At 39.7% G+C, this 24973-nt stretch overlaps 1 protein-coding gene across 4 annotated transcripts; it reads left to right on the forward strand.

Moving 5' to 3' along the window:
- Window positions 1–516: 516 nt before the first annotated feature.
- Window positions 517–24425, forward strand: ylpm1 (YLP motif containing 1). 4 transcript variants are annotated; one of them, XM_084378429.1, is made up of 23 exons: window positions 517–1355; window positions 2174–2395; window positions 3660–3698; window positions 4391–4579; window positions 4776–5287; window positions 5569–8289; window positions 8669–8792; window positions 8896–9031; window positions 9120–9209; window positions 9310–9490; window positions 9602–9625; window positions 9736–9926; window positions 10319–10473; window positions 10571–10633; window positions 10823–10942; window positions 11482–11658; window positions 11739–11822; window positions 11929–12012; window positions 12100–12174; window positions 18464–18515; window positions 18844–18965; window positions 19404–19590; window positions 20082–20389. In XM_084378429.1, the coding sequence occupies exons 1-22, from the start codon at window positions 801–803 to the stop codon at window positions 19548–19550; spliced, it is 6063 nt and encodes a 2020-aa protein (XP_084234555.1). In that variant the 5' UTR covers window positions 517–800; the 3' UTR covers window positions 19551–19590; window positions 20082–20389. The 4 variants fall into 4 exon arrangements, with proteins under 4 accessions (XP_084234555.1, XP_084234556.1, XP_084234558.1 ...); XM_084378430.1 differs by lacking the exon at window positions 9602–9625; XM_084378432.1 differs by lacking the exon at window positions 3660–3698.
- Window positions 24426–24973: the final 548 nt, after the last annotated feature.

The raw sequence follows: 24973 nt of genomic DNA on the forward strand, positions 1-24973 counted from the left end.
TGGTGTGCACGTATTTTGGTGAGTTTAATGCAAACATGCTCTCGAATAAATGTCATCATATATTCATTGGTACAGTAAACATCTGACTTGAGACTTTTCTTTTATAATGCTTCACTGGACAACAGCTGACCTTTGGTATCATGTAGAAAAGGCTGGATACCAAAGAGAAATGATAAAAGGAAGATAACACAACTACTACTGCTAAGACTGCTACTATTGTTATTCTTATCATTAATTATCAGGACAATACACATAAATAAAAATTCAAATAAATGCCCATTTTCCATTTCATCATGATAACACAAATGTAATGCTAGGATAATAAAATAAATGGTGCTTTCAAAAAGACAATGCTGTGCAATTTCAGAGTTTATCAAAAATATGTACAACGGTAAAGAAAAAAAAAGTAAACACTGCCATTTGTGAATTAAGACATTTAATTTGTATTTCTGAAGCCGGAAGTGGTCACGAATGACGTATGACGTATTTCCGTCATCAGTGTGAGCCCTGCTCTCACTGGAGCATCAACTGCCCATCGATATCCCAATTTCTGAAGGTTTTCATAACATATTTTTACAGGCTAAACTTGCACATTTATTCCCCTAACTGATGAGTGTTCCTTACTACCGATGTGGTATTTATAATATGTGTTTTATACGGCCTAACCTCATCGGGAAATGAAAATGTAACGTCAGCTATCTATCCAGGTAACGTCTGCGTTAGCTAGCTTTTAAAGTCCCTCAGGTTGCCTGTGAGCACAGAGGCCGTGTACACCGCCACGCCTTTTTTTTTTAATAACAATGTACCCGTCCTGGGGTAATTTTGGTGGACCCCAGTCACAAAACTATGGAGGGTCTGGACCCCGCAAACAACCTGGCAGCGGTCAGTCAGCGGGGTTCGGCGGCTTCGAGGCTCCATCCTCCGGCTCGATGTTCTCCAGCCTGCAGGAGCAGCACCGCCAGCAGATGCAGCAGCTCCAGATGCTGCACCAGAAGCAGCTCCAGTCTGTGTTACACCACGGCAGCAATGCTAATTCATACGGTGCTGGACACTCGGGTGGGTATTCGGGGACATCGTGGCATCCAGAAGGAGCAGGACATTCAGACAGCGGGTTTGGGGCTCAGTCGTACAGTCAACAAGTCGAGACTCCTGGTCAGCAGACCAGAGACCCCGCTGCCCCTCAGCAGGGTCACGCACAGCCTCCTCCGCCTCCACCACAACCCCACGAGCCCCAGCCGGGTCCTCCCCCTCCTGAGCCCCCGTCAGTAAAGCCACCGGAGAACAGCGGAGCTCCCAAAAAAGACAAGAAGAAACAGACATCCACGACAGAAGAAGACAAATCCTTGCCTTTGCAGGTAATGTCTTGTATCTGTTTGTGTAGACATGTTTTGGTGGGTTCCTGCTGATATTCAGCATTTTTACATTTTTTGGTGTCAGTGTTTTTTGTTGCCAATGAAATAAAAAAATATTAAAAATGCAGTACTTTTTTTTTTTTTTTTACTGATGCAGAATCCTCCTTCTCTCTCTCAGTTTCCACAACACTATCCGATGTCACAAGTAATAGCCGATCATCACTTAATAATCAGAATGTGTTTTCAAATAAATGACGTGGAGTAAAAGTATTGGGTAGCAGAAAATGGAAATACTGAAGCAAAGTACCTCCAAACTGTATATAGGTACAGTAATTTATTAAATTCTAGTTGGTTAGATTCCACCACTGGTTATTCTCAACTTTGAGACAAGATTTTTATTTTTCCTCTAAATGTTCCAGTTATTGGTTATTGGTCTCCTGGATTACTAATAATCTATATCAGTATCGGCCCTGAAAAAATTGTATTGGTCGACCCCTTATAATGGCATCTATCCAGTCTAGTATTAGCCATTAATGGAAATTAAAAAAGCAAAAAGCAGCTACTACACTACTACTGAACTACTCAGTCCAGCTCTAGGCATGAAGGGCCATCGCAGCAATGCCCTGCAAAGTATACACACCAACACCTGGACATGCGTAATGTTACCATGTCTCTTTCAGGAATGTCCTACTGTTGTTGTCAGCTGTGTGTATTAATACATGTTTTCACCTCTGCAGTAAGTAGTGGAGTAAAGTAAACAAAAAGAACAAGGTTCCTTGTGTTCATTTTCTGACAGATGTCCTTATAATTGTTTCACCCAGGATCAACAGCAACTTTGGTACAAACAACATCTTCAGAATCTACAAAAGTTAAAACAAGAGAGAGCCAGAAAGAAGCAGAAAGATGGTGATGGTCCAGTGCCACCACCCCCCTCGGAACAAGCAGTTCCTCCTCCTCCATCAGAACCACCAAAAGGCTTACCTCCTCCACCCCCTCCAAAAGAGGAGCACCCAGTACCACCTCCACCTCCTGAAGAATTAAGGGTAAGTATTCCTAAAGTGTTACAGGGGTGTATGTAAGAATTTAAACTCAAAAGTTGTATAAAACCTTTTGTGGCTCCAGGAGGATCTGTGTAAATCAGCTTTGTTGGGTCTTAAGACCACTAAAAAATTGGGGGGTTGTGTTAGAAAGAAGCAGGCATCTCAGACCTTCTCAGCCTGCTCCTTATCTTCAGTTTGAGGTGCGCAGCTCAAAGCTACTACTAGCATAACACATCCAAATCTCTGACTGAACTGTTGGGAGAGAAGTTGCGTTGTGAGTGATGTGTGCAGCAGTTTTGACAAGTAAGAAGAATGCATGGAATAATTGAGATAATATTTCTGCTTCTTCTGCATTGATTTTTATCTCTTTTTAATCATTTTCTTTTTGTCATTTCATGAATCAAAGACTGATACAGATGGAATGAAAGAATCTAGCATTGTTCAGTCATACAAGCGTAGTAAGGTAGTAAAGCTGAGCCCTTTTTTGTATTGATGAGGGAAAATGATAACCTGCTTTCTTACATGTGTTATACAAAAATGTAAACTCTGTAACTGTCAGCTTTCAGCAAACTGCTCATCTGCATTGGGCTTTGACTGATACAGTGAGTAATTAAGATTAAGTCAGATTTTTTAAATTGAACAGTTTTATTCACTGTTTCACACTCTGACAACGACAACTGGTTAACACTGTTAAAGGTTGCAATGTGATGATAAGATATTCTTCACCCACAAGATTTTTAGAACATTATAGCAATGTTTTAATATGTATTTTATAATCAATATTTAGATGCACTCATTGATGTTTCTTCTTTATATACTATAAACTGAACAGTGCTACAGATGTACTTTTAAAACAGTAAAGGAGAATAGTTTATTCTAATATTTATTGGCCTGATTTATCATGGCTGTACCTCTACTGGCACTGATTAGCTGAGGAACAATGACAAAAAAGCATCTGATCCGTACTTGTGCTTTTGAACCTTTCATGTATCCCAGATTGGTGAAAATGATTTGCATTAAATTTTTTGATTGACAGTAACCTAACCCCAGCATTTAAAATATGTTTCTGTTTTTGTTACTTTTGTTTCTGTTTCAGTGCTTCGTTAAATTTGTTTTTTATTTTTTTGGTATTTGCAAGCACTTTTGTAAGTGCTGTAGTTAACAGCGTTTAAGAACACGGCAAATCCAGTTTTATACAGCGTATACCAGCGATATTTGATTATTAGTGGCTCTAAACATTATTTGTATTGTTTGCATGAATTTACAGAGTGAAAATGTAGGAAAATCGCCTACAGTTACAGACACAGTAAGTCCCACTGCCCACTCTCCCATCAACATCATGTCCAAAAATATTTAAGCCGAATTGTTGTGATAGCTGCCATGTCATGAATTTGATAAATTCATAGGACTCAAGCACATTCATTCATCTTTCCCCTTGTAGTGCTGATAATGATTGTAATAATGACTGCCCCCCATTGATTTTATTTGTCCCAGATGCCCTCTATAAGTTACAGAAGCAGAAGTAATGCACTCGTACTCATGTTTTAACCTTTCTCTTCTTTGTTTGTCGGACTGGGAATCATATGAAATTTTGCAGTATCAGTGCAATTTGAGTTTTGTAATGTGCAACAAATTGTAAGGATACCTTGCTATGCTGATTACTTGGTTAGACTTTTTTTTTTTTTTTTTTACAAAGTATGCCAAATAGTTTTAATCCATCAGTGTCTAATGACAATATATGAATACCCTAATTTCGTGCCAGCTTTCTGTGTTGTACCGTTTGGGATATTTTGGTCGAAGATTGATATTCAGGCCTGTTGGACCAAAGTTACACATTGAGTGTTTGGAATGGTTAGAGGTGGTTCTCAATAGTGCCTTGCTTCCATCAAAATAAATTGTCATCCCTTCCATCACAAGCTACCCTCACTTATGTCAAAATATTCTTTGTGAGTTAAAAAGATACGTGTTGCTCCAATCTTGTCTTGTTCATGTTCACAGCCTGAGGTCCCACAAGACCCAGAGGAGGCTGCACGGCTCCAGCAGTTACAGGCTGCAGCAGCACAGTGGCAACAGGTTCAGCAGCAGAGAGCCGGCTTACAATACCAGGCTCTGATGCAACAGCACGAAAAGCTTCAGAAGATCCTGGAACAATACCAACAGCGGATTCAGCAACCTGCAAACCTACAAGTAGTTAAATTGTGGTTTCTTTTGATAATTACAATATGGCTGGTTACTGTGAAAGGTTAAAAGAAAGCATAGTAAGTTAAGTGAAACCAAAAGAATAAAAAAAGATTGTGTGGGAGCCTGAAAAACATCTTTTTTATTACAAAAAAAATGTTTTATTATTTTTATTACATCTTTTCCTTAATGCGCTTTTTTGCAGTCAATGTCTGCTGAAATGCAGTTGAGGCACTATGAAATGCAACAGCAGCAGTTCGAACCTTTATTCCAAGATTGGAATCACTCCTTCGTCCTGTGGCATGAACAGTTCAAGACCTATCCTCACAAAGACCAACTGCAGGACTATGAGTACCAATGGAAGCAGTGGCAGGAGCAGATGAACGCCACCAATGCCCACCTTCAAGAAAGGATGGCCACTCTCACAACCATGGTGCCATTTGCCTCAAGCCAGTATAGTAGTGAGATGATGGGACAGTATGGCCAATACCCTGGACAAGATGTTCAAATGCAGCAGCCATCAGGAACACCAGGTATGCAGCATTCCCCTGCTGCTGTTGATCCTGGATCCCAAGGTCCACGGCCCACTGGCTTTGGGCCAAATTCAGAATCATCTACGGGACCCCCTGTGAGAGGAGGTGGACCAGCGGTCTTAGTCAGACCCCCAGGCCCCGCAACCATTCAGCCACCAGACTTAAACAGCATTCGAGGTCCACGGTAAGAAGGGATTGTTTCATACTACTGTCATACTTGTGTGATTGGCATTTTTTAATTACAAATTGTCCCATTTGAGAAGGGGTTTCCAAATGAAATATTATTCTTAAAACCAGTTGAGGGTATCTGAATGAGGTGGTCTCTCGAGATAACGGACAACAGCAGCTCATGTTTGCAATGAATATGCATTGTCTTATATTATTAGGTAATCGCTGACTTTCTCTAAAAGTAAGCTTATTTTAATAACAATGTTCTCTTAATTTCTGTCGTCCTACTGGTCCCAGTGGAAACAACCCAAGATTTGATCAGCCACAGCAAGGATTTGATGGTCCTCCAAGATTTGACCAGCCACAGCAGCGCTTTGATGGTCCCCCAAGGTTCGACCAACCACCGCTGCGGTTTGATGGCCCCCCTCCATTTGACCAACCAAGGCACCGCTTTGATTGTCCTCCCAGATTTGACCAACCACAGCAACGCTTTGATGGTCCCCTCAGATTTGACCAACCACGGCAACGCTTTGATGGTCCTCCCAGATTTGACCAACCACAGCAACGTTTTGATTGTCCCCCCAGATTTGACCAACCTCGATTTGGGCAACAGCCTAGGGTTGAACAGACCCCAAGGCACCCTGGCCCCCCGCCTCATTTTGAACGGCCAACTGTGCCACAGAAAATACAACAGCAAGGCCCCCATTCAAAGGCAGAACCAACCACTAAGCAACTTGCCAGTATGGAAACTAAGACTCCAGGAAAATCAGCTGGGCAGTCACAGCCTGACATTGATAAAAGTAAATCAGAACCAGATAAAAAGGGTAAAGTTGAGGATCCGACAGATGACAACTTGCACGGCACTGAGGGCTTTTTTGTCCAAAATGACCCCATTCCTCAGACATTACAAACAAACACAAAGACTGACGAAACTGATGTCAAAAATGTTTCTAACAATAGTGAAAAAAACAAAACAGGGATCAGCAAGCCTTCTGTGACTGTGCCTTCTACTGTGGGATCCATAAATAGTGCTGCACAAAATCCCCTCAAACCAGATGGACCACTGGCAAGCAAGAAACCTCCTCTGGTTCCGAATCCCCCTGGAATCCAACAGGAGCCACAAGCTTCTGAAGAAATGCAGTCAAGACCAGATCCTCCAAGGCCTCCTCTTGGTAGGGGACGAGGCCATACCCCAGTGCCTGTTAAAGCGCAGGGAAGAGGACGTGGGCAGATGAGCTCTGGTGAGTTCAGGGGATCAAACACTGTACCGCTTGGGGAAACGATAGGAGAAGATGGGTCTTATGACTACATGCCACCTGAAGAGGACGGGATGCCAGAAGAGCAAGAAGAATATCACTGGCAAGATCCTTCATATGAGGAGTATGGTGGTGGGGAATCGGAGGTGCCTCCTGAAGAAATGTGGATGCCAGAGGAAAATTACTTCCCAACAGAGGAAGAATATTATGAGGAGCCAATAGCTGGACCCGCTATGGGGAGAGGAGGGCCCCCAGTGATGAGAGGAGGGCCCCCAATGATGAGAGGAGGGCCACCTATGGGAAGAGGAGGCCCACCAATGGGCAGAGGTGGTCCTCCTATGGGAAGAGGAGGTATGCCTATGGGTAGAGGAGGACCGCCTATTGGTAGAGGAGGACCACCTATGGGTAGAGGAGTGCCGCCTATGGGTAGAGGAGGACCGCCTATGGGTAGAGGAGGACTACCTATGGGAAGAGGAGGACCACACCCAATGGGAAGAGGAGGTCCCCCCATGGGAATGGTAGGTCCACCCATGGGAAGGGGAGGTCCCCCTATAGGAAGAGGAGGACCACCAATGGGTAGAGGAGGACCACCAATGGGAAGAGGAGGGCCAATGGATAAGCACTGGGAGGAACCTGAGTCAGTGGAGTACTCAGAGCAAAGGGACCTTTATTGGGAAGAAAGGAGACCTCCAATGAGAGGCATGAGACCGCTGTTTCCACCTGGCCGGGGTCGTCCCCCACATGGTCATCCTGGTTTCATGCACCTAGGACGAGGACGCCCTCCTCACCCAGCACATGGTCCTATGGATCATGAGGCATTAGGCTATGAAATGGACACTGATGATACTGAAATGGATCCAGCAGGTCACCCCATGTACCATGGACATGACCCTCATAGCCATTCGATGCATCCTGATGTCGGAAGAGGCAGGCGTCGCATGCCACAACCACCACCTCACGAAATGATGGATCCATTGGAGGAGGAGCCATTGTATGATGAAGAAATGGAGGGAGATTTGGGGTGGCAAACACCACATGGCAGAGGTCCTCCTCTGCCTCCACATGAGACAATAGATTCAGGAGGAATGAGGAGGAGACCTATGGGTCGAGGAATGGCCAGAGGCATGTGGCGGCCAGGTCCAACACATGAAGAATATGAAGAGGGATATAAAGAGGGTATCATTGAGGATTATGGTCATGGGGAAGCTGGGTATCGCTGGCGGCCACCACAGGACTATCCCCCTGATGACTATCGGCATGAGGCCAAGCACTATGAGTCTGAATGGGACAGAGAGCGTCCTCCTCCTGAGAGAGACTATCCACCTCGCATGCCATCATCAGAACCCTACAGAGATGGTCATTGGCCAGAGGAAAGAGAAAGAGGTCCCCCATATCCATTTGATGAGCCTGACAGGGGAAGAGGAGAATTTAGAATCCATGAATACAGGGATGAGCCCCCGTACCGACATGAAGAGCCACCATACCCACCACCACCTTCAGAAAGGGATAGGCCTTCAAGACTTCCTCCAACACCAGAGAGAGGGTACCCTGCTAACTATGAGGATCGCAGGGCTCGCTATGAAGATCACAGGGAAGAACATCCTCTGGATAAACCTTTACCTTCTGTTGTGCCTGTCACAAACTTGCCAGAGAGCTCAGTTGATCCAGCGGCACAGGGAACGAGTGGAGCAAATGTACTTGCTCTCTCCCAATATCAGCATGAGATCATCTTGAAAGCTGCCCAGGAACTGAAACTTATAAGGTAATTTATATTCTTTCATCACTGATTAACAAAATTGCATGATTGGGTCACACAAATAAGATTCTGGTTCGAGTGGAATCTAGCATTGCAGGTTGCAGTGTTGTTAATATTTGCCTAGGCATTGAATTGTCCACCTCTGAGACGTTTCCTACCACCAAAGAACGCAGGAGTTGAATGGAATATTTATTATGGCACTCAAATCATCCAAAAATTTCAACAAGTTTAGCAGACGTGGCTTTGAACACTGCAGTGATGAAAGCAGATGGCTGTTTTATTTTCTTGCAGCTCTAGAATTTTAATAGAACATTACCTACTTTATGTTCAAATGGATTTTGGAGGACTTGAGGTGAACTTGACCTCTGTTCTTTCTGGCCCACAGGGAATTGAAGGAGGGTAAAACACCCGGTACTGAACCTCAGCCTCCACCAACTGATGTCCTGCCTGAGCTTCCTGCTGGTCTTCTTGGTTTGGAGATCCCACCAGAAGTCAGGAATGTTCTGAAGGTAATTAAATTTGTATTTATTAGCAATTATTTTAACCCCATGTGTAAGAGAGCATTTCTGTATTTATGATCTATTTAAGATCTATATCATATGTCATCCTTAGGGCATGACTGCTGCAAGGACTGCTTCAAATGAGTCCTGGGACACAAAGCCTGCTACCACAGATAACCACCCATCTCTCTCTTCTGCATTCACACCTACGGTGATTCCAAAGACTGTGGATTATGGACATGGGCATGGTAGGAGTATTAGAAATAAACAATATTGTATAAAACTGGCTGAAAAGTTTCAGGACATTGTTGGTTAAATTAACACTCAATGTTTCAGAACCTGGAACCACTGTTGAGCGGATCTCTTATGGTGAGAGAATTGTGTTGAGGCCTGACCCAGTGCCCTCAGACAGGGGATATGAAAAAGGTGAATTCCAGGTTTTTTAACGCTTATCTTTCTCTACTCCAACAGAAAGTTTTGCACTTTTCTAACCATTGTTCATTGATGAATGATTTAATTCTCCTAGAACCTCTTGGTCCCAGAGATCCTTACAGCAGAGACAGATCTTATGACAGACGATCTGACCCTTATATGGCCCGCCGGGAGTACAGTAGAGAGAGGGAATTATACAGAGAGAAGCTTCCACCTGAATATGAAAGAGAAAGATATGAGAGGGAGCGCTATCCCCCAAGAGAGAGGGATGAAAGGTACCAAGTTTCCTCAGTGGCTCTGACACCCTATTCTCTCCAACCTATGAGAATTGCGTTGCTTCAGTACATATGTAATACTCTTTTCTATTTGTCTGTTTTTGATTCAAGCACGCAGCCCATGGTTGAAGAAAGGTGAAAATCACATTGTGTCATACATTGTGATTAGTCAACAGTGTGTGCCAGTTTGAAACATTTAATTCTGTTGATGAAGTGAAACTTAATACTGCTCCTCCTCTGTGTAGATCTCCACTGGCACCTCATTTGCGCTCAGGATACAGGGAGAGAGATCGGGATCTTCGAGAGAAGGGCCGAAGTATCAGTCATGATCGAGATGAACATTACGGAAGGTCTAGCTACGACAGACCACCATATGAGCGCACTGGACTCGACCGCAGTGGGCCTGAAACTTACAGCCATAGCTCCTCACCTTATGGTATGTTCAATCCCAAATTCGTTAATGAATGTGTCTTCACCTTCAGGGTTTCCCCCAGAAAAGTTTTTAGGCCTGGTGGCAAGTATCTGTTGATTGAGGTCAGCACAACGACGTGGTGCATGTCTGACCAACGAAATTCTCTTTTAAAACGCGTCCAAATTCAAAACATAACTGGCAGTAAGGATGAATGGTCACCCTTTTTGTTTTAGGAAGTTAGCTGCAGATAATTAATGAATTATTTAGACAGCAAATGTAACAGTCTCCTGTCTGTATGGAAATAACTAAATGAGGAAGAAGCTTTGCTCCATTGTGTTGTTACTAATGTCGTGTGTCCAGAAGTGGAAAATAATGCCATTTAGAGAAATGTTTAAATTGCAAATAATATCATACAGCGGACAGAAGAAGTTATCCAGAGGACCGAGGACCTCCCTCTGCACCACCCCTCCCACCTCCACCTCAGCCACCTCCAAGAGTCGAGAGAAAGCCAGAAATCAAGAATATCGACGATCTTCTAAAACCACCTGGCAGATCGTCTCGACCTGAAAGGGTACCAGTTACTGTTGTAATATATCTTGATGTAACAACATCACATTGTTAATTATGTAATATTAAGTACTCATTTGAGCGCTGTATTGTATGAACAGATTGTCATCATAATGAGAGGGCTTCCAGGAAGTGGAAAAAGCCATGTCGCAAAACTGATACGGGTGAGTGGATTCCTAACAGCAAATCATAGTGTAATATAATTATAATGTAATGTAATAAACTTTAACAATATGCAACAACAGTACCCATAGAGAGCATGTTTATATGTCCTTCCCCAAAACATGTTTTTGACAGCAATAAATAATGAATATTTATTTTTTCTACAACTAAATCTTGTTGATATTTTTAAGGATAAAGAAGTCGATTGTGGTGGTGCGCCTCCAAGAGTTCTTGTTTTGGATGACTATTTCATGACGGAGGTTGAGAAAGTTGAGAAAGACCCAGACACAGGGAGAGGGGTAAAAACCAAGGTGAGTCTGACCTGCAATAATAAAGTGGCGCTAAGTTGTAGTACAAGAAACTTAAATGGATATAGTCGCAACTTACTGATGCCTCTGTATGTCATGCATAAGGAGAGCATCAATGAGAAGATTGCCTTTTTTATGTATAGTGATTATTGTTATTCTTAATAACTGTCGGATAAGTCATAAAATTAAAATTATTATTTGATTGACGAGGTTGAATTGAGGGGTCAAACAGCCTGAGGAGGACGTTTCTCTGTAGTCTGTTGGTATGGTACAGCATCAACAAAAAATTCACTTGGTGGAAAACTACCACTTTTGTCCACAGGGGGCGCCACAGTCAACATGAACGTTTCTTGTAGTAGTTATAATACTGTTTTTCCATCATATTTTCATGTGCGTGTTGAAGTACTGCATTAGAAAAGGTTGATGGAAACTCTGAGTTTCTGAGGTAGCTAACAAATTTTAAAAAGTTTGTTTCAAATTCACTTGACATTTAGATGGAAACATGGCTGATGTTGGATACGGTAAAAAAATCTGTCTTTCAGGTTCTTGAGTACGAGTATGAGCCAGAGATGGAGGATACCTACCGGAGCAGCATGCTTAAAACATTTAAGAAAACTCTGGACGACGGCTTTTTCCCCTTCATCATTTTAGACACTATTAATGTCAGGGTGAAACATTTTGACCAGTTCTGGAGTGCAGCCAAAACGAAAGGCTTTGAGGTGAGTTGTGTTCATGAATGAGTTTTTTTTCTCCAAGCAGCTCTTGGCTAAGGTCTTGTTTGTTTTTTGCTTATTTCAAGGTGTACCTGGCTGAAATCACTGCAGATGCTCAGACTTGTGCCAAGAGAAATGTCCATGGACGAAGTCATAAAGACATAACGAAGGTCTGTAAGACCAGTTAGCTCTCCCAGATACATTTATGAAAGGGGTGAAATCCAGTAAAGCTCAAACATAAAACATACACTTTTTAATGGATGTTTCTGTACACAGATGTCGAACAACTGGGAGCCTTCACCACCTCATATGGTGCGCTTGGATGTCCGGTCCCTGCTGCAGGATGCTGCTATAGAAGAGGTGTGGTCTTGAATACATGACAGGTTTCATGATTTTATAGTCCTCTATCAGTAACTGAGTTGAACTTACATGTGCATCTGTTTTTAGGTTGAAATGGAAGACTTCAATCCTGATGATGAACCCAAGGAACCCAAGAGAGAAGAGGAAGAAGAGGGTGATCTGGTAGGATTTTTTTTTTTAATTTATAGCCACGTAGATTTCAGCATCATTTCTACATACTGTATTTGAACACTGCTCATAAAAATTAAGGGAACACTTAATCGTCACAGTATAACACCAAGTCAGTTAAACTTCAAGGATATCAATCTGTCCATTTATGAAGCACAAGTCATTGTGAATCAATTTCACCTGCTTTGGTGCAAAAGAAAGTGACAACAGGTGCAATGGAGAGGCTAAAGTAAGACAACCCCTATAAAGAGAATGGTTTTGCATGTGGTGGCCACAGACAGTTGCTTTCTCCTTATCCTTCCTAACTGATTCTTCTCTAGTTTTGTGTTCTGTTAGTGTCCTTGTCACTACTGGTGGCATGAGGACCAGTATCTGCTCCTTTGTGCAAGGAGGAACAGGAGGAGCACTGCCAGAGCCCTACAAAATGACCTCCAGCAGGCCACTGGTGTGCATGTTCTGACCAATCCTCAGAGTGATTGTCAGATCTTACACTGGTGCAGTGGGCCCTGGGTTCCTCCTGGTGCAGGACAATGCCCGGCCTCATGTGGCCAGAGTCTGTAGGCAGTTCCTGGATGACGAAATCCAATTGAGCACATATGGGACGTTATGTATCGGTGCATCCGACGCCGCCAAGTGCCGCCACAGACTGTCCAGGAGCTCACTGATACCCTGATCCAGGTCTGGGAGGGGGTCCACACACACACAACTGAGTCACATTATGACTTACATCAGCCTGTGATTTAAAGTTTTTACTTAGATTTTCGGTATGATTTTGAATCCAGCCTTCAGTGGGTTGATGATTTTGGTTTCCATTGCTCGTTGTTACGTCATTTTGTTCCCAACAAATTACACAATGCACATCATTAGATGTACATCAAGATTTTCATCTTGAAGAATACGTTCATCAAGATCTGATCTGATAAGTGTTCCCTTATTTTTTTGGAGCAGTGTTTTTCTATCTAACACATGAGGTTTATCCAGAAGTTAATATTAGCATTAGTGTTTTAATCATATTGTTTTGTTTTATTGACCAGGTGAGTTTTTGAATGTCAACAGAATAGGTGGAAATCATGGAAAGTCATGGCTTAATTTCTAATCTTATAGTAGTTCAGAATCTCTTTCGCTTTAAGATACATTCTTATCAAATGATTTAATACAAAATGAAGACTTTAATTTTTAAAAATCCGGATTGAAAAAAAAAAGACGAAAGCAAAAAAATGCTTACATGACAGCCTTGAAAACATGTCTGTTACATCTGCGAGTAAAACTTCCTGTAGCGGAAAATGTTCCCATGCATAATCAAAATCAACTGCCCATTAATATCTTTTAATTTATACAAAATCACCACAAAGTTTCATAATGAAATGAGATGAAATGATTATTGATATCCTAGTTTAATTTCCTTTAAACATAAGTGCAAATTAAATTCACAAATTGTAGAATGTTTTTTCCACATCATATTATAAGATACTTCCCTATCCAGCACTTGATTACAGTGTGATTATCTAAAAGCAGAAAACCTTTGCCGCATGCATTTGCAAACTAGCTGTGTATACTAGAAGAGTGCGCCAACATGTTTGCATGCTGTGTTGGAATGAAGAGGAGACAATATGCAGGTTTCAAAACACCAGCGATGTTTGTAAGTTTCAAAATGAAATTGCCATTACTAATGTGACTGCAGCAATCATTGTCCATAGTGGAAACAAAATTCCCAATGGAAGCGGTTGTTAACCTCTAATGGCAGGATAAAAGTGGAGAAGTCAATAAAATAGTTTTTTCAGATTTGAAAATCAAAGCGACCACGAGAGGTCCTTAACAATACAGTCATACATGTGCATCAATAATAATAGACTGATGGGTATGTAGTTTTATGCTAGATTAGCTGTGGACGGAAAGATGCACAAACAAACACACACACATGACCAAAAGCACAATCGCCTCCAGGCTTTCAACTGAGATAAAGAACTAAGGGTAGGAATGAAATTGCATTTACTCTGGACAGGTGAAGAAACAGTGTTTCTAGAACTAATCTTTGATAATACCTAAATAACATGTTTTAAGGGTTTTTATGTGGGTTGCAGAATAAACAATCAAAAATATTAAATATTATTTCTACAGTTTCCTAAAAAAAATACAGTGTTTTTTGTAAATTGATTTCATAACTGTATAGTAAATTTCATAATAACTTATTGATGTGCTATATTAACCTAAAAAGCTTCTTGTATTAAAGTTTTTTTGTATTTCATTGTTTAATCACATATTATATGCAATTCATGTTATCATACAAACATGTGATCCTGCCCAACTCTTAGTAACTGATAGAAAACACATTTGTGGCCTCAAGACCTACAATTTTGCATAGCTTTTGTTCCTCATGCCAAAATGTCAATTAAAATGTATTTTTCTTTGATATTCTTTTACATGATGCTTTTTAAATGCATCATGTAAGTTCCAACACTGCCTCATGGCACCACTGAGCTGTTCACATGGGACAGCACCAGCATAATATCCACTGGAAAATACTCTAATAACATGAGAGATTGCTTTGCTTTGTCGACCATTCTAGCATGAAAATCACATACAAGTTCAAGCTCTTTACAATTTCATGTCCGCCATGTTTATTCTGCACCTTATTATTGATGAACGCTTTCTTTAAACATGACTAGAATTCATAAGCTGACTTTGACAAGACTGTAGTGTGTGTATACAAAACATAATGAAAAACCACTGTGAACTTTGGATGAAGATGTGAATGAAGATTTGAACACTGAAGATTTTTTTTTTTTATTCGTAGTACCCTATGAGGTACAACTAAGTGCGCTCTTGTAGGTATGTTCGATGAACGCTGTGAAATTTTCAATGTTTGAGAGGAATAGGCAGCGAAACATGATCAGTTTATTGTTGGTTATTCGTCTAAACATTGTCACCGATTTAATCTGAGAAAAACCTCTGAGAATTCTTCATTTATCTGACTATAAAATGAAAATATGCTTTGGATAAAATTAGAAGTAGTGACTGAAATCCTTAAAGATTTGAACTCCGTATTACCTGAGACATCCAGACATCCAAAAAATATGATATTGTTTCTACAGCCTATGAATAAAAATGTATAGCTGTTATGTTACAATCAGCCAGTTAAGACCTGCAGTTCCACTCAGTGCATGCAAGTCTTCTCCAAACATTCCCTGTTTTATTTTGACTGTAGTAGCAGTCAGAGGCTGAAATAACATCAACCCTATCTTTAAACCAAAACTTTTTGTGTTGCACTGTCTGATATGCAGGTCTCAAACTGCTGTATTGTGGCCCTGCACTGTTGAGACTTGCCAGGTTTGAATATAAAAGGTTTTGATTTCATCTTTTGTCCTAAATCTGTCTTGACATCTTAGATAAACTAATGTGAACGAAATCAAGAAACATTAACAACAAAAGGAAGCTACAGATATGATCATATGTGTTTAGATATAATCTAACATCAAGATGTATTAGCATCAGCTGTAGTTTGATAATGGGCATGTTACTCATACCCACACACGTCTCCATTGGAATGAAGTTTTCAGCTTCATTAAACATTTCTCTGTACATGTACTATTTTTTGTAAAGCTTTTTTTTCCAAGACTTGTTATCCAGAACAACTGTATCTAGAGCCATCAAACATGAAACGCCTGATCTAATGAAGCTATCTGTGCACTACCCAAAAGAGTCAACTTTGACAGGAAGAATTATCTTAATAATCAGATTATTATTGTGAATTGAAAAACATGATTGTTAAAATTTCTTTCTTGAAACATAGGTGGTGCTGCACCATCTGACTCTGCTGTAGCACATCATCTGTTTTAATGTACCACACCCGCCATCACAGTTGGATGTGGTCCAATATTTTTGTGTTGCACCTGTGACCACATTTAACAGTGATATAGTGTTAGACAAGACCGCACACTGCACGCTGTGTAGACGGAGCGTTCAGAGGTTGCTGCATGGCAGTGCAAACGGGACGTACAGTCTTGTCTGAATGTAGTTATTCCTTTTTAAAGAGCTGAATATTTTTCTTCTGTTTGTCTTCTATGTATATGATCTATTTATGAATTATCCAAATGGACCCTGAAGTCTGTTCTTATGTAAAGCAGCAGGTTGCCTCCTGCTTCAGCTTTAATCAACAAACTTCAGCTTGCACATTGAACTCTGGCCTTAAATCTGTGCACATGCTGCTGGAAGTTGAATTTCCAGCAGTGTATCTTTATAATTTATTCATGTTTTGTTTTTCCCAATTGTACATACAACAAATGGAGCAAGACTGGTATTTCCAGCATAATTCTACAGACTTTGAACATTGTTACAAAGAAAAAAGATAATATATGCCTATGAATATATGGAATAAAGATATTTAAAGCTTCTACACATCTGTAAAGCTCACGGCAGGAGCCGTGAGCCACCATTGACCCAAGCCTCTCTGCAAGCCGACCTAGAGCCGGTCGCGGTGCACCGCTGCTGAGGAAATCTGCCTGACACAGGCGGAGCGTCCTGTCAGGGGATTGCACCCATGCAGCCGTCCCCTAACGTCAGACAAGAGACGAGCCAAAAAACCCTGGTTTTCTTGTCTACACATACACACTGAAAACGATGTTTCTGAATATCTTAACCCTGGCAGAAAAAAAAAGCTTTGTTTTAAGAAATACCTGTGTATGTGTGGACAAGGTCTGAGTTTGTTAAACCTGAGCAGAAGTCTAATCAGGAGAAATTAAACAATTTTATCATAGTCATCAACCTGCACTCTTGATTTGATTGCTGACTATTTTGCCTGGATTATTCAGTTCTTAAAAGCTAGTTTAAACTTTACCATTACATTTTTCCTCACAAAACACGGAAGGTCTTTTGTTGCCTCGATTGGTTAGTTTGTTTGTGTCATTGTGTGATTTTAGTGTTTTAACACGTCATTATGAAATCAAACTAACCCCTTAAAACGCTAAAGTTCAAAGAAAAGACACTCCTGTGTTTCTGTTAAAACGACTGTTTTTGTCAAACAGTCTGGTGGCTTTGAAGAGAGCGATATAACCGCTTTTTCAATAATTAATAATGACGTTTGACATACACAACCTCAGCCTCAGTCAGTGACAAGCTCTTTTAGTGGATGAAGTTCGACTGGATTACTTTGCAGCCATTGCAGCTCGTTTTGTGCTGGCTGAGGTGATCTACTGGACCATTTTCACACATTTTTGTACCTATTAATCAAGTAGACACCAAAATATGTCAAAAGATTTAAGAGGAAAAATATGAGGTATGTAGGAACACAATGACAATAAAAAAAATCTAAACATATTTTAACAAAAAGAGATGAATTGACCTCAACATGTAGTCATTGCACCTATGAAACCAGTAAACATGCCGTTAAATCATAACATTTTGACAGATTACAACTGTAATTTGCTTCATCATTTGTTGTGGAGGCTCTTTACTGTCATCTTTCCAGGTTATAGCAGGGTTTAATTCATAGTTGAGCCTGTCTAAGATAAAACAATGATTTACCTGTTTTATTTGGAATAACAAAGGTTTCAAGAAAACTTCCTCCAAGATTAACAAACTATTACTCAAGGTTTAATTGCATTTATTTTGAATATATTGTAAGTTTCTAAATAAAAGACACTTGGTGTAGTTGACACTTAGCCCCCACTAGGTGGTCTTCAGAGAAAGATAATAAATGTGTCAAAAAAATACAATAGTGCGTCTTTAAATAGGAGCTGGCTGATGCTGATAGCGGCCTGTCAAAAATGTGCCATCAGCCAAATAGCAGATTTGACAGTTGAGGATTATTGAGGGAAAGCACACAGTGTGCTTTTTTTAGTTTAGTTTAGTCAACACTAATATTTGTGTAAAAGTTTCAGCAGCATCACTGCAGATTATTAACTCACACTGTCAAACTGCCGATTTGCTTGATAATTGATTGATTGATTGATTGATTGATTGATTGATTGATTGATTGATTGATTAATGTTAAATTTCGGTTCCCCAAAGCGGAGCACAGCTGTTGTCCACTACTTTTCCTTGTAGCTAAGAACAAAGGCTTAGTTGAAGATGTTAGTTTCTCTAAACCTGCAAGATCAAAATGTTTGCATGCCATTTTTAAATTTGAACTTGAAAAGTCCTCATGCTGTCTCAACATTGACTTGTCTTTGTTGTCTGCTGATAAACCAGTCTTCTCTCTTTTCAGCCCGTGCCTGGTTTCTCTCCCCCTCTCATCCTTGTATCACCCTGATGTTTAACCGTTGCAGTGTTTCTTTATAAAATACAGGGCTACATTCCTAAAAGCAAATGGGAGATGGACACGTCTGAGGCAAAACTCGGTAGGTATTCCTTTTTGTGGGGCTTTTTTTTAAATAAGTGACCACCGCAGTTTGATTCTTGATGTTTATGATGTGTTCTAGCTGTTTTTATTTAATAATGTAAGTCAAGTCCTTGAGGAGAAAAGGTGCCATCATTGAATTATGACTCTCTGTCTCTGTGCATGCAGCATGACAAAAACCTAAACTGTTTTAAATGTATCTCACGTTTTCTATCTTAATAAAACATGTATTCATATACGGTTGATTGTACTGAGAAAATGAAAAGAATTAGGTTGTGCAAACCTTTTATTGGAGGGCAGACCTGAACAATAATCCTCCATTTGCACAGACAAATTGGACGGTCTGAGGGGCAGTGGGAAGAGGAAACGTGAAGACATGGCAGGGCTGGACGACTACATTCAGCTGCCAGACGACTATGCCACACGGACGTCTGAACCAGGAAAGAAAAGGGTAAATTGACCAGAGTTTCCGTTCAAAAAAATGGTGCCGGTCACCGTGTCTTGGAAGATTTCAATGCCCTCTGCTATGCATCACCAACCCAAACCATCAGTATCTGACGACCTAGGAATGAGACTCAACAATCAAGTATTTTTTTGAAGGAGTAGAAAGATGGTTTATTGTTGAGACTTGAAAGAGAAAAAAAGGTAACTAACAGATAATGTAGACCCTGAAATTGACACCTTACGGAGCTGTTGCTTGTGTCATCTTAAAATCTGTTTACCAATGAGGCAACAAGAAGATACTGAATGTAAAAATCCAGGTACTCCACTTTTTAAATACAGCATTTGATCCAATATTAGATATAACATTATGTAACTGTTGTATTTACTATATTCATCAATATCCTGGTTATAACACAACACCCTGGTTGCTCTCCTTTCTCTTCAGGTGCGATGGGCTGATCTTGAAGAGCAGAAAGAGGCAGATAGAAAGCGCGCTATCGGCTTTGTGGTGGGTCAAACGGACTGGGAGAGAATAACGGACGAGAGCGGACAGCTGGCACAAAGAGCTCTCAACCGTACCAAATATTTCTAAGAAGATAATGTTATCCCTCTTTTATCCCCTTCATTGAAAGGTATGTATGTTCCTCTTTTGTACAATATTGTCAGGATGGCTTTAGATGCTACTGTTAAAAACATAGAGCAGTGATCATATTTGTGTTTTGGGGATTATTACCAAAATTGTATGATTTAGGCCTTATTACACGATCTCCATTGAAAATGTATTTATAAAAAAAATGTTTAATCCAGTTTGATCTCAACGTTGTTCAGCAAGCCATTTCTTTTCAATTTTCAAGCTTAAGCACAGTAAATGATAATGAACAAATGCTATGAATAATTCAAGTGACCTCACTATATTTTGTTGGGGGCGTTTATTAAAAACAACAATATTGACGTCTATGATGATACAAATACAGTTGTAACAGTATTTCCCTTTGTATAAAGGGATTGAAATGTTTGAATATGCCTGAATTTACATAACTTTTATTTTAAATTTAACTTAACTGATGCCAAAAACAAATCTGACTTTAGTCAAATTATCAATGATTTCTTTTTCTTCCTGCAGGTGTCCAGAATGTGAAAACACTGAAGCTTACGTGAGATCCGTTGAGGTGACATCACCAGTTAGTTAATTTAAATTTATACAGTATGAATTCGGGATACAGTATAATTTATTTCTTATTTTCAAACAGGCACTCTGTTAATTAGATTCGTAGTTTATGATTGTGTCCTGCTTCTTCCGGTCATATATCCTGTGTTCAGTCATGTTTCCTGCTGTTTTATACTCGTCATGCTTTCTGTACTGTATACCTGTAACACTGTCACTTGGTCCATGCAGACTTGAAAAAAGGCAATAAAAGTTTCACAAAATGACCTACTTGGGGAGTCCTTCTTGAGTTGTCGTTGAGTTGTGTATTTGTTAACACAACAGCAGAAACAGAAGGTGCTGGAATGTAATCAATTACATCTGCCTTCACTTGTTTGGCCTCTGACATGTTTTAAAGACGGTATATCACTGCGTATGGATAAGTTAGGAGAGTGGAGGTAAGCGGTAACATTACATTTTGGTTGTTTTCATATGCATGTGAAGTCTCCACTTGCGTCTATATTGGCTTGGAGAGCAGATTTCAGTGTAAAACTATGCAAATTTATATATGCTTCAAAGCTTCTACCATTGCTTCGGTGGTCGTCATCCAACTCAGTTTTCAAATGCCGACCCCAAGCATTATCTGTTGGGGGGCAATTCTGCTCCACTTGCACAAACATCCCCCATAATGTAGTGAATGTAAGGTTATTCATTTTCAGAGGCATCTCAACAGCCTTTGTTCATTGGAAAACCTAAAGTACACTGTACAGTAGCCTGTGAACCACAGGATATGTTCATCAAGTAAAATTACATTCAACAGCAACAGACACACACACCGGTGCAGATCATAGGACAGAGGGAGCTGTAACAACAGCCATCTGAACTTGTGTTGCTGTATGAAGTTCCACAAAAAAAAACCCTGATTAAAAACAGTTTCCTACATCCAGCCGACTACTCTGGTTATTTAATTTATTAACCAATTCAATTAAAATAAGTCAACAAATCATCAAAACTCCAAAACTACTTGGGCATCTACAATAGACGCTACCCACATTAGCGCAAAATGCACCAATGCCAAGTTCAGCAGGCTTACTTACAGGGCTTGAGGTTTGAAGTTGGTATTGATCCTTGAATTCATCTTTGTACTGTCCCTTTTATAAAAAGCTGTCCAAAGTAAAATGGTTTTCCCATTGTTGTTGTTGTTGTTGTTGTTGTTGTGGGGGTATTTCCATCTAAATTGAGTTCTCAGATGGTGGGAGTAGATCAGAACTTTTGTGTTTGTGCAAACAACAACCGAGAAATTGGTTTGCTTTGCTCCTACCTTCAACATCTCTGTGTTACTGAAATCAGCATTAGTGAAGAAAGTAGTAGGTACTTGTTATAACTCCAGTTCTATGTGTGTGCGTAGCCCTCTACCTGTCTGTTATCACAGCCACAGTAAAGCATGTTATTTTTAATATACTTATACATTTATCACAGTAATGCTGGTACTGCACAATCCATGTTGTGGCAGAACGTGACACTGGTGATGAAACCGGTCTACCACCTAACCCCAAAATGTAGTAATTACAATTGAGAAGAAGCTGCTAATTTTAAGTGTGTTTGTTGCAGGTGGTGTAATGTAACAATATGATTGCAGGAGGTTATAACCTGTTAGTATATTAGAGCAACTAGAGCATCACAGTAAATGCAAAAAAGATGCTACACAGTCCTAAAGTGCACAAGGTTGTCAAGAACTCTCCATTTCCATGGCTCTGGAAACGTTGGGGTTCAAGTGACTCAAATGACATGTCAGAACCCACAGTGGCTTTTCTCACAGCTGCTTAGTTTATCTGTAGACTTCAAGTCAAAAAAGATGGTTGGACTACTCAGTAGTATATTTTAAAATACACAGTGGCACAATTAATTTGCACTAGAATTTGCCTGTTTGACCCTCAGTGTGTGATTATCAAGGGTAATTTATGGCAAAGTTAGCCTTTGTTTTCTCTTTTCTAAATTAATTTTACATTTGCAAACTTGTGCACTTTTGAATTTTCACACCTGAAAAATTTTACATCTGGATTATCAACAACTGGAGACGAACCAAGGATCATCAATTCAGACTGGACACAGAACTACTGATGAAGAGCATGATTGATTTGGACAGCCAGCCACAATACTGAATGTCATTTTGATGGATCTTCTTGGTGAGTATGGAAGAGACGGAGACACCTTTTTTTGATTTGTGTGCAGCGTGTGAGCTAACAGACGTAATTTACTGATTCAGTAATTTTAGGATTCATGTTATTTCCACTTTATATGTCTTGTAATTACATACAGAACAGCAAAATTTTACTTGGATGAATAAATAGTTTTGCTTTTGTGGTGTTGACTGTTTTGTGCTTATTAAAGAAAAATGCTTCTCAAAAACTATAAAATTCAAAGTGTTGCAATTTGTGACTTGAAGACATTACATCGACAAAAATTACACAGTCACACAAAATATGTATTCCGCTGTATCATACGGCTGATATAGAGAAATACATATTATTTCAAACTACCTAGCGATGCCTTTGATAAACCCAACTCAACTGTATGTGGCTGTATGACTGGAGAGGTGAAAGCATGTACAACACAAACTTATTTTACAATATATTATGCTCTGTCATTAAACACAAGTTTTTTGCAAATCAAGGCACGAGTAAGTCCACGTTGTTACAGCGACCACTGTGGCACATTATGTCTTCTGCTTGGTTCTAATCCAGAGTGAGGATTTTTTAATTCAGATGGTACATCACTGTCCAGGTTACAGATGACCTTGTAGATTGCTTTTCTTTTATGATGCATCACGATGCAAAAGTCTTAAAATGTAATGTCAGCAGCTTCCAGGAATCTTTCAGGCGCCTGGGGATCCACAGGAGAAATGTAGTAACATTACATTGAGACTTTTAACACATATTCTTCACACTCCAATGTTTGGTGTGTGTTTGACGTGAAGGGGCAGCACTGTAGATTGGCATTGTATTTAAGATAATCACAATCAAACCTGATCGATTGAGGTAAGTAACAAGTCAAAACTTAGCAAAATAATTATGATCAAGTGAGAATAATAAAAAACAACTACAGTACATGTACAAAAAAGTAATAAAAAGCAGAGTATGGTAGAGGCTATACCTTACTCTGCTTAAGAGACAGTGCGTTAGAGGAAATAGCCTTAAGTGCCGATATTCATATCCCTTCACACCCTCCCATTCACTCTCTAACCTTTACTACTGTTGACTGCTGCGTGTGTGTGTGTATGTATATGTATGTATGTAAATATATATGCATGTATGTATGTATATATGCAGTGTATAGACATACATATATACAATGTATATATATATACATATATACAATTTACATATACGTATGTACATAATATATAATTATATAATGAACATTACATTTTGTCTTTCTTACATTGAACAAAGGTTGTTATGCACTCATGAAACATTCCCAAAAGCTACCTTCCCTCTCCTCAGACCACAGTTTCTATCAGTTTGATTACTTTTTTCATAGGTTTGTTTCAGTGTCACATTTTATTTATAGTAGCTAAACTATTGAACACTGTGACATGTGTCATGTAATGTGAATGTGTAATTATTTTTTACCTCTGTACTTACAGTAAATACATTACTAAAGCAATTCACACAATATTGTGTTTATTATATAACATACAAAATATTAGAAACACATAAATGAATCTTGTATTTTTAACCTATTAAAAATGAGGAGATGCAGTGAAGTGAAGTGGGAATCATTAAAGGCTTTGACACTATTGAAAGAATATAAAGTGCAACACACACATCCAACAAAAGTAATCGTGTACTGGACCGCACATGAACAAATGAGACAATAAAATGACCTCACTGACAGCTAAAACATATGCCAGAAATAACAGTGATAAATCTGTCATTAAGATGTAATTATAATGTGCAGTGTCAGTTACCTGGAAGTCATTGGCTTTGTTGTAATTCATGGTGAGAGCTCTAAAGAGTTCTGATTCTCTCCCCACAGTCAGACTCCTCACGTCGGCCACTCCGTCAATCAGAGCGTGTCGGGCAAACTTCTCCATCTGGATGAAGCAAAACTCCCTGAAGTTACTGAACCACTTGATGAGCTGAGAGGTGAAACGGACAAACGGGTAAGTGAGATCATCAAAGTCCCTGTATCATTTGTCCCTGTATTGATAACTGTGATTAATGTGTCTTTATGTGAGAGAGAAGCTGCTCAACCTGTTTTACAGTGTACATTTAAAAATACAAAATAAGAATAAAATATGAATAAATGTATTTAATCACATCTCTTTGTTGTCATTTTATACACATTTTTTGTTTTACAGAAATGCAAAAGTGATGTTAAGTTGTAATTCCTGATTTGATTTATTGATTATGACGCTGTTGACAAATGAACTTCTCTGGAACAGATTCTTTATTATGTAGAGACAGAGATGCATTTTTAGCGCATAAAACTTGAAAACTTTCATTAACCCCAGAAAGCATGCAGCACAAAACTTCTATTGACATTTTCAGACTCCTTTTTGATTTAGATTTATGAAGCAAGGAACATATCCTCAGTACCAGCAACTCAGGTAGTGAGTGCAGAAGAAGCTTTGCTTTCTTCAGATGATTTGTGGTCAGACCCTTGGAAACACACACATCCTAGACATAAGAAACATGATCACTTTCCTTTGTTATTGAGGCTGGAAACATTTTCTCTCCAAGAAATGTTTACAGCTCAGGATAAATGGACAGACTGCAATTTTCAAGGTTTGAAAGATCAAAGGGGGTATTTATTAGATTTTGTAAGGTTTTGATGACCTGGGGTGTGACAGGGTTTGTGACAGAATT

Source organism: Pagrus pagrus (genome assembly GCF_965226575.1).
Source record: "Pagrus pagrus genome assembly, chromosome: 16".
NCBI classification, from domain to species: domain Eukaryota; kingdom Metazoa; phylum Chordata; class Actinopteri; order Spariformes; family Sparidae; genus Pagrus; species Pagrus pagrus.

Excerpts from the sequence above, each read along its gene's own strand:
- ylpm1 (XM_084378429.1), top strand. The coding sequence starts at position 801 with ATGTACCCGTCCTGGGGTAATTTTGGTGGACCCCAGTCACAAAACTAT. Across the intron at positions 9,210-9,309 it reads AGACAGGGGATATGAAAAAG|AACCTCTTGGTCCCAGAGAT; the intron begins GTGAATTCCAGG and ends TAATTCTCCTAG. Across the intron at positions 9,927-10,318 it reads CCATAGCTCCTCACCTTATG|CGGACAGAAGAAGTTATCCA; the intron begins GTATGTTCAATC and ends AATATCATACAG.